Genomic DNA, 12,793 nt, shown 5'->3' on the forward strand with positions numbered 1-12,793 from the left:
ATTTCCCACTAAACGGAAAATCCAGTTCCCCGCCCAGCTCTAAAAGGCTCCACACGGGTTTAACTTGCAAAAAAAACAAAAAACAAAAAAACAAAAAAAACACTAGCTTCACTCTATCCCTTTGGTAATCAGGTTTGCTTCAACTAAATCTTCTTGCTGTGAAGGCTCCGCATCTTGCAGAGCGTTTCAGAACTGGCTGGCTAGGTTTTTGCAAAAACAGCCCTGCCTGATTGTACTATTTCAAAAGCCGCAAGTGTCTCATTTTGTACTGAAGAATCTGATCTGCTTCAACTGGTTTTGCATGGAGAATGGAAACAATTTTTCCAAATTCTAAAGCAGGTGGTTTCTTTCGGAAGATAAAGCTGCATTATCTCTAGCTAGCACAGTTAATCCCTGGCATGGTGTTTAAGCACAGCATGGACAGGAACATGCATCTTCTGTCTTTCTTACATCTACAGCTTAATTTTAAAGACACGCTCAAGTAATTTTCATAGATTTTAAAGCCAGTAGGAAACATTGTGATCATGAGGTTTGCCCATTATTTAGGGTTTGTTTAGAAACAAGGGGGGAGGGGATTGGAGTTTGCAAAAACCTAATCTTGACGGAATATATTGTCAAAAATATTGTTATATATTTAAATGTCCAATAAAAACAAGGGATTGGGGGATTTTCACATTTCCCTGTGGAGGTGTAAACTCAAACCCAGCAGCCTTGATCTAGGTGCATGAGAACTAGTGAAACTGACTATAAAGAAAGAGTGAAACTAACCAGTTTATTTTCACTAAAGTAGTTCATGTGCAAGAAGCATGGCTGTTATTACATTGTACCTATAAACCCCAGCGGAGATCAGGGCCTCATTGTGGTAGGTGCTAGACAAACAGTGAGATGCAATCCCTGCCCTGAAGAATTTATTATTCCTATTTTACAGATGGGAACTGTGGCAGAGAGAGATTATGTGATTTCCCCAAGGACAGACAGGAAGTCTGTAGCAGAACTAGAATCTGAACCCAGCTCTCCTAAACTCCAAGCCAATGCCTTAACCACAGAGTCATTCTTTCCTTCCAGGACTACACACATACACAGCAAAAAGGTAAAAAAATAACTAGATATTTAAACCTCACTTTTAATAAACGCAGGTATTGTTAAGGATTTTGTGTATGTGAAATACAGGATTTTTATCCAGATAGTCTCTCTCTCAAGTATCTGGTTGATTGAAAGACTGGAAATACATGAACTAAAGGAGCTCGGCCTGAGAGTGTAGAAACAAAGACGGCCTCATGAAAGGGTCGCTTCCCTACCACGCCCAGCCGAGATTTTCATGCTCGTGACAGTACGTGGCTACTGCCCTCAAGCACATAACAGACAGAAGCTATACAAACGTCTCCCCAGTTGTTCTGCACTGCATCTGAACTGCGACCTGCAGCGCTAAGCTAGCCCAGCTCCGGGTGACCCCCGAAGCACAGCATCTAATCATGCCAAATGTTATAACGTTCAATGATGGGGGCTAATGTTCATGTGGGTTTAAAGCCCAAGCAGCAAGCTCGTTTCCATTTGTAAGCCGGGTTGGAACACAGATGAGAAGTGCCAAGCAGCCGCTGTGAAATCAAACAGGGCATTAGGCAGCGCAGTACAGAGACAACTGGCTTGGCTTTGCTTTGCTTTCTTCTTTCTTTGCCAGTTTCTCTCCCCCTCCTCCAGTCACCCTAAACTACAGATTTATTTATAAATGTTCTTCTTCTGACATGAAATGCACCTGCCTGTCATCTGTCCACAGGAGAGTGGCTCTGGAACGTTGTCTTGATCTGATCAGTTGCTGGAGAATATATGTCAGCCTTTCGCCGTGTGAATAATAAAACTCACCCCACGCAATAGCTCGGCTTTCAAAATTCAGGCAGGGCAGCAATTACCCTTGAAATTACCCTAAGTGTGCAATCCCAGATCCTGGTCTCTGCAGAAGGTTTGCTGGTAAATTAAAGGCTTAGACACGCTGCAGAGGAAATAACATTTTCAACCTGAATTCTCTGTTCAGAAAGCAGAAGACAGCCGAGGGATTGGTGTTGTCAGCAACCTGTTGCATCTGCCCAAAGCTGGGCAGCGCCATTTTCTCCTGGGGTCCAGCTGGATGCAGTAGCTTTGAGGGGTGCATTGCATGGTCCCTGGGCTCCTCCCAGCTGCAGGAGTGTTGCCCTGTCTCAGCCTTTGCCTGTCTTTACAGGAGGGCCGACGAGATAATGTAACAGTTCCTTCTGGCCTTAAAACCTATTAATATAAACTACAGTAATGAGTTTAATGAATGGGGAAGAGACCCCCCCCCCCATTAGGTCATTACCCTGAGGCAAAAACCTTCTATGGCTGTGGTGGTATGAGCTGGCTGCCGCTAGGCAAAGAGAGGGTATTTCTGATCATGCTGACACCAGCTAACTCATTCAGCTCCTAGGCCTCTCTTGGCTTGACTGAGCTCTGATGAGGGGGAACAGGGAGGTGGTGCCAAAAGCACCTCCCCTCAAGCTGCTGTTTAGCTACCTTAATTAAGGTTGTGAGTCACCACCAGGGGAGAAGGCAGCTTCTCCCTCTTCCTACTCCCAGAGGACATCTCCTCCCTGGAGGGAGGCTGAGGGTTTCTGAGAAGCCCAAGTGCAAGACGTGAGTATTTTCTCCCCCCTCTCTCTAGAAGTCTGGATTCACTTCAGTCAGCTGCATCCTGGGAGGACGTGAGGTGCTGGGAGGCCATACAGCTCTCTGGTCTTCCAGAAAGCTCCACACAACAGTGCCAGAAAGAGATGGAGCTTTAGCTCCAGGCCCCCTGGGTCAGGGTTTTACAAAAGGTTCCCCCCGTTAGACAGCTGCAGCAGCTACCATGACAACTGCCACTCATTTGGGGGTCAGGGGAGAGCCCATTCCCCACGCATGCTCTGCGACACACAGGTCAGGCTAATGCCCTCGCAAGCCACCACTGAGCCCCTAGCCCTCTCCAGCAACAGGAGTGGCTGGGCTGACTTCATGGCCTGCTGGCAGACTGGAATCACACCAGTTTTAAGGCCAGCCATGCATTGGTTTCAAGATGCACAAGGGCAGGAAGGTACAAGCACTAAGTCAAACACTTTGATCAGACCCTGTCATGGGGTCCACTCACCGCTAGCGGCATCTCCTACTGGCCATCCTGGGAATTAGCTCCGCCAGGTGCTAAGATCCCTCTCCAGCGGTGTCTTTCACCATGCCATCAAACACTGCGGCCTCTCTCGCTCCAGGGACTGCGGTCTCCTCTTTGTGGCTTGGCCCACCCCTTCCAGGGAATTCAAAGTCCTTCCAGACCTGCTGTGTGGCTGGCACCTACAACAGCCTTCCCACTTGCTGGTAGGAGAACCTGGGCCCACCCTTCACACTGGGTTACAGCCCAGGGGCCCTATAACAAGCAGCCAAGACCTGTGTATAGTTCCAGCATTTGCTGCTGTTCCCCTGGGTTTCTTCTACATATCTGACTTGCCCGCTCTCTGGATTTGCCAGCCTCCAATTCTCTCCACTCAGGGAGTAACTGCAGCCCCCTTGCTGCTCACTGCCCTGGGCTTTATACTGGCTCCTGCCTGTTCTTGCCCAGCTGAGCCTACTTCTAATCAGTGGCCTACTCCCTGGCTCCTCCTCCAGGTGCACCTGATGAACGTAATTGGCCTGCCTCACCACCTTAATCCCTTTCAACCCTGTGTGAGGCGGACACCACATCATAGACCCTCCCCCCGCCTTTTTTAAAGCCATATGTTCCTCCTTTGCAAAGCAGGTGCAAACTGCAACTTTGACCCGGACAAAGTGGGGGGGTGCATAAGTGAAGCCACTCCCAGCCTGGATGCTATGAGTGCAGGAAGAATGGGCTAGGCGGGCACCTGGCAAAAATCCCACTGGCTTCTGCAGGAGCAGAAATGGGTTCATGATGAGATGGCGAGTCACGAGAGGTCAATGCCTGGCAGTTCTAGGGCACGTTACATCTGAGGATCTCAAAGCACTTTACAATGGCCAGTCGATATCCGTATTCCCATTGAGGGAGGACAGGGAGTCAAAGAGAAAGGATGTGACTTGCCCAGGGTCACACAGCTCATTGTACCCAAGCCACAAGACCACAGCCACCCCCAGGAGACCACAGTTTGGATCATAAAGAGGAAAGGGGCCATTTGTAAAGGCGGGGTGGGACTTTCAAAGGAGACCAAGGGTGCAGCTAGGTACTCCGCTCCCACCAAAATGTAATAGTTTGCTGCCTGTTGCCCATACGCTCCAAACCCCAGCCTCTGTGTTTCAAAAAACGGGGGTTAAATCTAAGGTCTTCACAAGTGGATCAGAAACGTGCTACTCTGAGCTGGGACTTAGAGCAAAACGTTCATTGTTTGGACAGTATGTGAGTCTGTGCAAAGGGCATGCAGCACACAATCAATAGCCTGTCTATGGCCAAGCCAGAGCTGATCGGCACCTTATTCTGGGATGGTCTCGTTCACAGATCAAGAGTAGCACGAAGTGATGGTGTATGTTTTATGGGTTCTGCCATAGCACAGATCTTGCTGTGTGAACGTGGCAGGCGTCTGAAAGGCGCATTATTTATCCTATATGAAATGCATACAAAGCTAAATGGGGATTAAGCTCATATGAAGTTGCTTTGTAAATGAGTGAAGCTGTTAGGGAGAGAGGGCTGGACTCATCCAACCTTTCCCCTGAACAATAAACAATCCACCTGCTGTGCGTCTGCAATGAAAATTGTACCAGGTCGCTCCAAAATAAGCCCTGCGTTCCTGGAGGCTGCTCCTGCTGTTGTCTGTCATCTCGCGGGTTAGATGCCAGATGACTGACCATATTGGCTACTCATTGGGGGAAACAAAGGGAGACTTCAAAGTGATCTCCTAGAATGCTTCAGCAGAGAGACTGATAAAGATTATGTTTGTAAAATGGGTCCCAGACTTAAACTATCCCTGCATAGGTATTTGCCAAAAACAAGCTATCCCCAGCCTGCGTCCAGTTAAGAATTGAAGGCCTGACGCAAAGCCCACTGAAATCAATGGGAGTCTTCCCAGTGACTCCAGTGGGCTTTGTGCCCTGCATATCCTGCTTTGGCCTCGGAGAAGCCATTGGTATGGACAGTTTTGTGAGTGAACTCTCTTCTGAAGAGCTCTGTGAGCCACCCTCCTGGCATGTGGCTTTCTTTATTTTACAGTTGGGGTTCTGGCTCAAGCTGGCAGTTTGTAACTGTTTCTCCATTTCAGCAAATGCCTCTCCATTCCCAGAGTCCACCCCCTTCAAAGATGAAATGCAGCTCTTCTTTTGGTACCCCCGGCATTGCTAAGCCAGGCTACATGGTGGATGACCACCAGAACCTGCCGATGAAGGACGGTCCCCCACGGTCCTCTGGCTGGAGAAGGCTCCTCTAACAGGATTCTGCCCTCTGCTGGGACAAGAGCAGCAGCATTCCTTAGTAGCCAACACCCTGGTAATGGCCCCACGTCTCTGCTGGAGACAGAAGAGATTCAGGTGCACGCCAAGCGAGAGGACTGGGCCTCCTCACACGGACAAGGGAGGACGTTATTTTTACTGTCTGCCAACAGTGGAAGGAATTTTTACTGTCAACAGTGGAAGGAATGGGGAGTGTTTGCTCAGGCCCCCCACTCAGCAAACACCTAACCACATGCTTAACCCCTGAATGACACTATTGGGAGTGAAGCATGTGCTCCAAGGTGAGCCGGTGGTTAAGTGCTGTGCTGATTTCGGGACCTGAAGACACTAGAGTGATTAGGGGTGGGAGGAGGGTGGCTAGACCAACAGATCCCCTTGAAACAAGTTTTCTAATGCAATCAATACAAGGTCCTGCAAGGATTCCCTAAATGTATCCATGCTGCAAAACGCTCTGATAACTTCTCTGGTGCCGCGTGGACATTCAGAGCACATCTAGAACCAGAAAAGGGTGACACTATATGGCCCTGTGGGTATAAACAGAGCAGCCTCGTGGTCCAATGAAAATCCACAGCAAGCAACACATCAAAGCTCACAGCTCTACAAAGGGCTACAACATGCAACACTGAAGGAGTGAACTCTACACCGTTCTCTTGCTTTCTTTCAGCAGATTTGCCATTGCTTACCTGCCAAAACCTTTTCAAAGTAACGAGGGAAGATATACCCAAATCCCCGCTAGATGCACGAGAGCGCACCTTGGATAAATGTAACACAGATACCGAGCTGTCAGCTCATCTTTCCCCAGCATATTTCCACCTGTCTATGTGAGGCACATCTGTGACTTTCTGGCAATTCGCTTAGGGCAGCGTGGGAGAGTCCAAGCTTCCAAGCCAGCCTTCTGCCTTTGTTACTTTCAGTGCGTGCTTTCCCTCGACATTTTTATATATACGATATCTTCTTGCCCTCGTAGTTTTGGAGACGGTAGATCATGTGTGTCCATCCCTAACTATCATCAAAGGAAAGGAGTACTTGTGGCACCTTAGAGACTAACCAATTTATTTGAGCATGAGCTTTCGTGAGCTACAGCTCACTTCATCGGATGCATACCGTGGAAACCGCAGCAGACTTTATATACACACAGAGATCATAAAACAATACCTCCTCCCACCCCACTGTCCTGCTGGTAATAGCTTATCTAAAGTGATCATCAAGTTGGGCCATTTCCAGCACAAATCCAGGTTTTCTCACCCTCCACCCCCCCCCCACCCACAAACTCACTCTCCTCCTGGTAATAGCCCATGTAGGGGCTGCTATTACCAGCAGGACAGTGGGGTGGGAGGAGGTATTGTTTTATGATCTCTGTGTGTATATAAAGTCTGCTGCAGTTTCCACGGTATGCATCCGATGAAGTGAGCTGTAGCTCACGAAAGCTCATGCTCAAATAAATTGGTTAGTCTCTAAGGTGCCACAAGTACTCCTTTTCTTTTTGCGAATACAGACTAACATGGCTGTTACTCTGAAACCTATCATCAAAGGGAAAATGCTTACAAGAGCCCTGGGGGCTGTGAGGTGCATCGAGGGTTGGGGAGATACTATAGATAAAAGGGTAAAGAAGGAGAGCAAAATCTTCTCCTCTCCATCAAAACCATTTATTTCCGTGGGTAGCGTATGTGGCCTAGGTATGCCATACGTGTCCCAGTAGAGGAGAGCTGTAAATAGTTAGTCGAGTCCCCAATACCATGTTTTTCAGCACCCCATGAGCTTTATTGTTTCCAATACAATGAAAAGAGCTGAGTCCCCAGGACAGAGCCAGAGAGAACGTGCAGTATTCTTCAGGGTCTGAGCAGACACCATGGTGTGGTCCTATAGTGAAGATAGATTTTGGAGCTTTGGAAGATGCCAAGTCATCACTGTAGCAGGGAGGTTTTACCTTCATGAGTCTGGATAGTCAGCTGTTAATATCCACCTCCCTCCCTCAGCCTGTCACCAGCACAGGTGCGTGGTTCACTCTCCAACCACAGTCCCGAGTGCTCACTCTCTCTCAATAGATCCCCTTCACTCTCTTGTTCTCTGGATCGAATGGTGACTTGGTATGGGCTGTGGCAGGATAGGTAGCTCCCATCCTCTCCAGCATGTATTCACCACTCTTCACAAACTCCAGGGAGACCTGCAGTGGGGACAGGACAGAGACATTGATATATGGGCTCCCCCACATTTCTCTCCCACTTAAACAAGCGAGGCAGCGTTTCACGGTCATGCCCCAGAACATTGCTGTGCTGCGATAGTGTGTTTGGAGGCTTGCTATCAACTCCTGTGTGGAAGGCCAGGAGTGCTAAGAGGATTGGGCTGTGCCACCTTTTGCTTCTAAGTTGCTGGTTCAACTCCAGTCTGGATTGATAATGTCCAAAAGCCATTATTGTCTCTCACCTGTTAGGTGGTAAGAGTTGGTGATCTCAACCCAGGTCTCCATGCCAGAACTGCTGGTTGTCTGCCTAGCAGTTACAGCAGAAGGGTCAGGGAGCCATGGGGAACGGACACTCCTCTCAAGGCATAGTGTGGAAGAAGCTGGAAGTGCCTAGGCTACGGACACAGGACTAGAGGAGTGATTTCTTTTGCCAGGTCTGGTGCTGCTCGCATTCCTTCCCAGAGAGCTCCAAAAGGGAAGGAATGTAGATTTTAAAAGCACCGGGTCTTTTTTCCCCACAGAATCTAAAGCAAATCGAATTTACAACCAGGCAAAACAATGAAAGTCAAATTGAGTTCCACTCCAGAGCAGCTGGGTAACCACAGAGCGTATTATGGGTATAACCTCCTGGAGACAAACCTATTAGAAAAGCAGGTTCCCCAACTGCTCCCCATCTGGCTGGATTGCATTGAACACGAGGAGAGAACATGCATAACCCCCGCACTGGAGATCCTGGTGTGGACGAGGGCCACTCGCCTGGCCCGGCACTGGCTGATGTAACGAGACACTTGTGTTATGTTTGTTGTATCTGTTCGGAAGCATTTCCTGATGGGTTTGAAAATCCCTGGCGGTGGTGTGCACTAGCCAACCAAAGGGCAACAGACCCCGCAGTGCACATTACTTTACCTAGGGGCGCTTAGTCCTGCTAGCTCAGAGAACACTCCAGTGTTCGAGAGTTACAGCTGTATTGCCTGGGCTGCGGCCTTGCCCTGCTGTTCACCTCCTCTGCCTCTGCAACCCCATCCGCAGTGGTGGGGTTGTCACATGAGGGTGCAGGGGGAGCCTTGATTCTCAGGTGAAGAGCTTCCGACACAAGGAAGGACACAGAGACACAGCCAGCCACTCACTGGGTTCCATTCCTAGCATTGCTGCAGGCTCATTGTGACGCTATGAGCTGGTCATTTCCCCTCGCTGTGCCCCAGTTTACTCATCTGTAAGACGAAGGGAACAATACTCCCTGGCAGGGAGGCATTCACAAAGCACTTTGAGATCTTTGGATGAAAAGGTGCTATGGAGCTGCAAATTACAATTATTACATACAGACGTATAGCTGTAAATAAAGCTGGAAGATACTGGCTTGTGTGTGTACACCGCTGCCCTCACTGGATGGAATCAGACCTGCTCCAATTTGTGTCATATGCCCTATACTGCTACAAGCTAATGGAGAGTGGATCAGCTTGCCCATTTGGAGCCAGAAGATATGGATTGTATCCTCCCTTGCATCCATGGTGTGCAGCATTGTAGCCATCGTGAAAATTCAAAGAGGCTATGGATTTATTCCAGTACACCCTGCAAATCACAGGTGCGCACAAGAGCCAGCAACACTGCCTTGTAAACTGGAACTGTTAGCACTATGCAATGCCTACAGGTTTAACAGCATCACTAGTAGGCTGAACGAGTGGCCAGGGCAGGATGGGGCTAATGGAGTCCTAGCGACAATGACCAAGAAAAGAGAGGTTCCAGTATACATTTCCAGCTCTCGATTGGCTGGGGCAGTGCTGGAGGGGTCTTAGGTTTGCCCGGTGATCTGGGGAGGACATTGGCACGGCAGGGCCAGGAGTTATTTTTTCTCTCCTGCAGATGCCAGTCTCTAGAGGGCACACTGAGAATGGGTGTGATGGCTGGGGCTGAAGAGATGGGGAGAGCTCGCATGCTATCAAGTCTGCAGTGCCTCCAGGAGGAAGAAACTTGGACCCAGCATAGAACGCACAGCCACACCTCGCTGGTCCCGAAGCTGCAGCATGGAAAGAATCCAGCTGAAAGGTCTCCTGCCGTCCTGCTTGAGGGCAGCTGATCTGCGCTGGCATCCATCAACGTGTCACGCTGCACAGCACGCACATGCAAAACTCCCCGCTTCCTCCTGCAGTGGCAATTACCATGGAAATCAGGCAGGAGTTATCCTACCGAGCAGAGGGATAAAGGCTATACGTTAACATCTGCTCAGTGAACTATGCCTTTCTGCAGGAGGCCTTCGAGCTGGTGCCCCCGACTGAAGTCAGCGCTTGCCGCACAATGGAAGCTGACAAGGTTGTGGGCCTGTAAAGAGAGACCACCTGTATGAAGTGCCTTGCTGATTGCCAGGCCTGATCGCTTTAATTGGGGGTTAATGTCACCTGAAAAGGCCCTCGAGGAGAAGAGGGGGCAGGAGTCTTTTTGAAAATGACTTTGCTGGTGCTGCTCTTTATGGTGTGTGGTTGAATGGGGAGAGCGGAGCAACCGGGCTGCCTGGTGGGTTCTAGCTCAATGCTTGTTTGTCTCTCCAGGTCTTTATGCACAGGAGGGGCCAGCCCTCTCCTCACATACACCCTGGCCACCTCGTGGGCTTCACTAAAGATCCCTACTTTAGTTTCAGGGAGGAATGAGAAGGCTCATGGTGATGGTGGGAAGAGAAGAGGAGTGAGAAGTTACAGGCAGGAGAAAACCAAATGAAAGAGGAAGAAAAGGAAGCCAAGCTAAGTGAACAGAGCATTTATTGTAGAGATGGGCCAAAGTGGAATCATTTATCAGAATCCCGGCGGCTGAATGCCGTCTGGATCCGAACCGTGGCTAGCTTAGATTCTGGCTGCATGTGCACTTCCCAAGGCGCTTGAGCGGTTAACTCAACAGCACTGGGCAAAGTGGCTCCGAGCTCTGGCATGCAGATGTACTCTGCTTTCTCTTCCACTCACTTTTCCCTGCACTAGGAGGAGAACTGGCTGTTAAAGGGAAAACAACTTGCCCAAAGACTAATTTCTCCCTACTGTTACTCACACCTTCTTGTCAACTGTGAGCTGTAGCTCACGAAAGCTCATGCTCAAATAAATTGGTTAGTCTCTAAGGTGCCACAAGTACTCCTTTTCTTTTTGCGAATACAGACTAACACGGCTGTTACTCTGAAACCTGTCTATAATGAGCCACTCTCTTACCACTTCAAAAGTTATTTTTCCTCCCTTGGTATCCTGCTGTTAATTGATTTATCTCCTTGCACTGACCTCACACTTGGTAAAGCAACCCCCCATCCTTTCATGTATTTATACCTGCTCCTGTATTTTCACTCCTTGCATCTGGTGAAGTGGGTTCTAACCCATGAAAGCTTATGTCCAAATAAATTTGTTAGTCTCTAAGGTGCTACAAGGACTCCTCGTTATTTTTGCTGACACAGACTAACACGGCTACCACTCTGAAACTTGCCCAAGGCAGCTCTCCAGGAAGCCTGCACAGTCTCAAGACCTGACAAAGAGGCAGCGATACATCACTTCTACGAGAAAAAAGCAGCTCCTGAGACTCTTACCAGCTTCAAACCTGAGGCTTAACTCACACCCACTTGAGAGTTTAGCACAAGCTTTATCGACTTTGGCCTCGGAAAACTGATATTTTCCTACGATGTTTATTGTTGGTGCTGTAATAATTTGCAACTTCTGCCTGGGGTGAAAAGTCCCCCCATTGCCAGCAGCAATGGTGAAAATTAGCACCATTCGAACTGATGAGTTTTTGCAAAAATTCTTGTATAGTCACCAGAGCCTATTTCTCAGGCTCCTTCCCCGCTGTACCAACAGCTGCTGCTAAGTGAGTTTGTTTGACCAGACATATTTAGGCATTGTGAGAGCTTGTCATAATATGATGTGTCGAAATATCACCGTGTGGCATCAAAGTGTCATCATGTCATGATGCCTGGAAGCAAGGAGAACAGGTTGGAGGCCTATTATTACATTTTCATTATAACAGGCTGAAAAGTAGAATGGCCCAGTGGGCAGATTGTTTGCTATGACTCAGGAGACATGGGTTCAATTCCCTTCTCCACCAGAGAATTGCTGTACGACCATAGGCAAGTTTACTAGCCTCTTTGTGTCTCAGGTTCCCATCTGTAAAATGGGGATAATAGCACTGCCATGCCTGACAGGGTGATGTGAGGATAACTGCATTAAAGGTGTGAGGTGTGAACTACAATAGCAGGGGCTATATAAGCCGTTTCTTACATAGATACTAACGAGAAAAAAAGGGGAGTCAAATTCTGTTCTCACCAACATAGCTAACACTGGCAAGTGATGACGCATTGTTGCAACTCACATTCTAGCTTGCACCTGACTTCAACAGGGTGCTGGAATGTAACGGAGAGCAGCTTGATATTTTTTAGAATAATTTTCATTTCACTAATGGGCCCCTTCTTGAAAAGTGCAAGTCTTTGGGAATCCTTTTTCTCAACCGAGGCTTAGTTTGGCTTCCTTAAACACAACTCAAGCAGATGTTTTTGTTCCATATTTCTTCCACAGTCAGCTCTGTCCCTAAGTGCCTGGCTGGAATACCCAATGTGGCACTTTTCCCCATTCTCCACTATGGTTGCTCTGCCTGTCTGCCCAGAATTGTGCAATATGGTTTCACACCAACATTGCAGACTCCAATATAATGAGATAAAAAGCAAACAAACGCCTTCTGGGGCAGCTTTCTAATCTCTGATTCACCACTTCTGGTCCCTCTCTCTGTTGGAAGCATTCACACTCCTTTTAATGCTGCCTCTCTGTCAAGGTCAACAGTGTCTGGGGGGGAGGAAGGAGCAGACCTGAACAGCGGCAATGTGTATTAACTCTACACATCTCCCACCACTAAGCCACTCCCTCTGTTTGCCCCATCTACACTGTATTCATTTTAAAGCTACAGCCCAGGGCCTTTAAAATTCCACCTCTGCTACAGGGGATTTGGCTGGAGAACATTGAGTTCCTGTGTAAAAGAAACTTCCTTTCCACAGAATAGGTGGAATGCAAAGACTTGAGGAATGTATTTTAACTCTGGGCTTCTAGCAGGTACCTGGGACCATGTTCCTAATTTCCCCCCCCCCCCCTACTTTCTCCTCTACTAGTGGCAACCCAGCAAAAGGCAATGCCTCATCAGGATCCCCCTCTAATTCACAGGAAACACAATGACTGCAAAGGG

General features: G+C 48.5%; 1 protein-coding gene across 1 annotated transcript in view; it reads right to left on the reverse strand.

Annotated features, from left to right (window-relative positions):
- Positions 1 to 7,161: 7,161 nt before the first annotated feature.
- SARDH (sarcosine dehydrogenase) overlaps positions 7,162 to 12,793 on the reverse strand; it is a 100,206-nt gene continuing 94,574 nt past the window's right edge. Inside the window, exon 21 of the mRNA XM_073314286.1 lies at positions 7,162 to 7,588. Coding sequence (XP_073170387.1) covers positions 7,463 to 7,588 — 126 coding nt within the window. The 3' untranslated portion in view covers positions 7,162 to 7,462. The remainder of the gene's footprint in view (positions 7,589 to 12,793) is intronic.

Source organism: Lepidochelys kempii, chromosome 16, assembly GCF_965140265.1.
Source record: "Lepidochelys kempii isolate rLepKem1 chromosome 16, rLepKem1.hap2, whole genome shotgun sequence".
Classification (NCBI taxonomy): Eukaryota; Metazoa; Chordata; order Testudines; family Cheloniidae; genus Lepidochelys; species Lepidochelys kempii.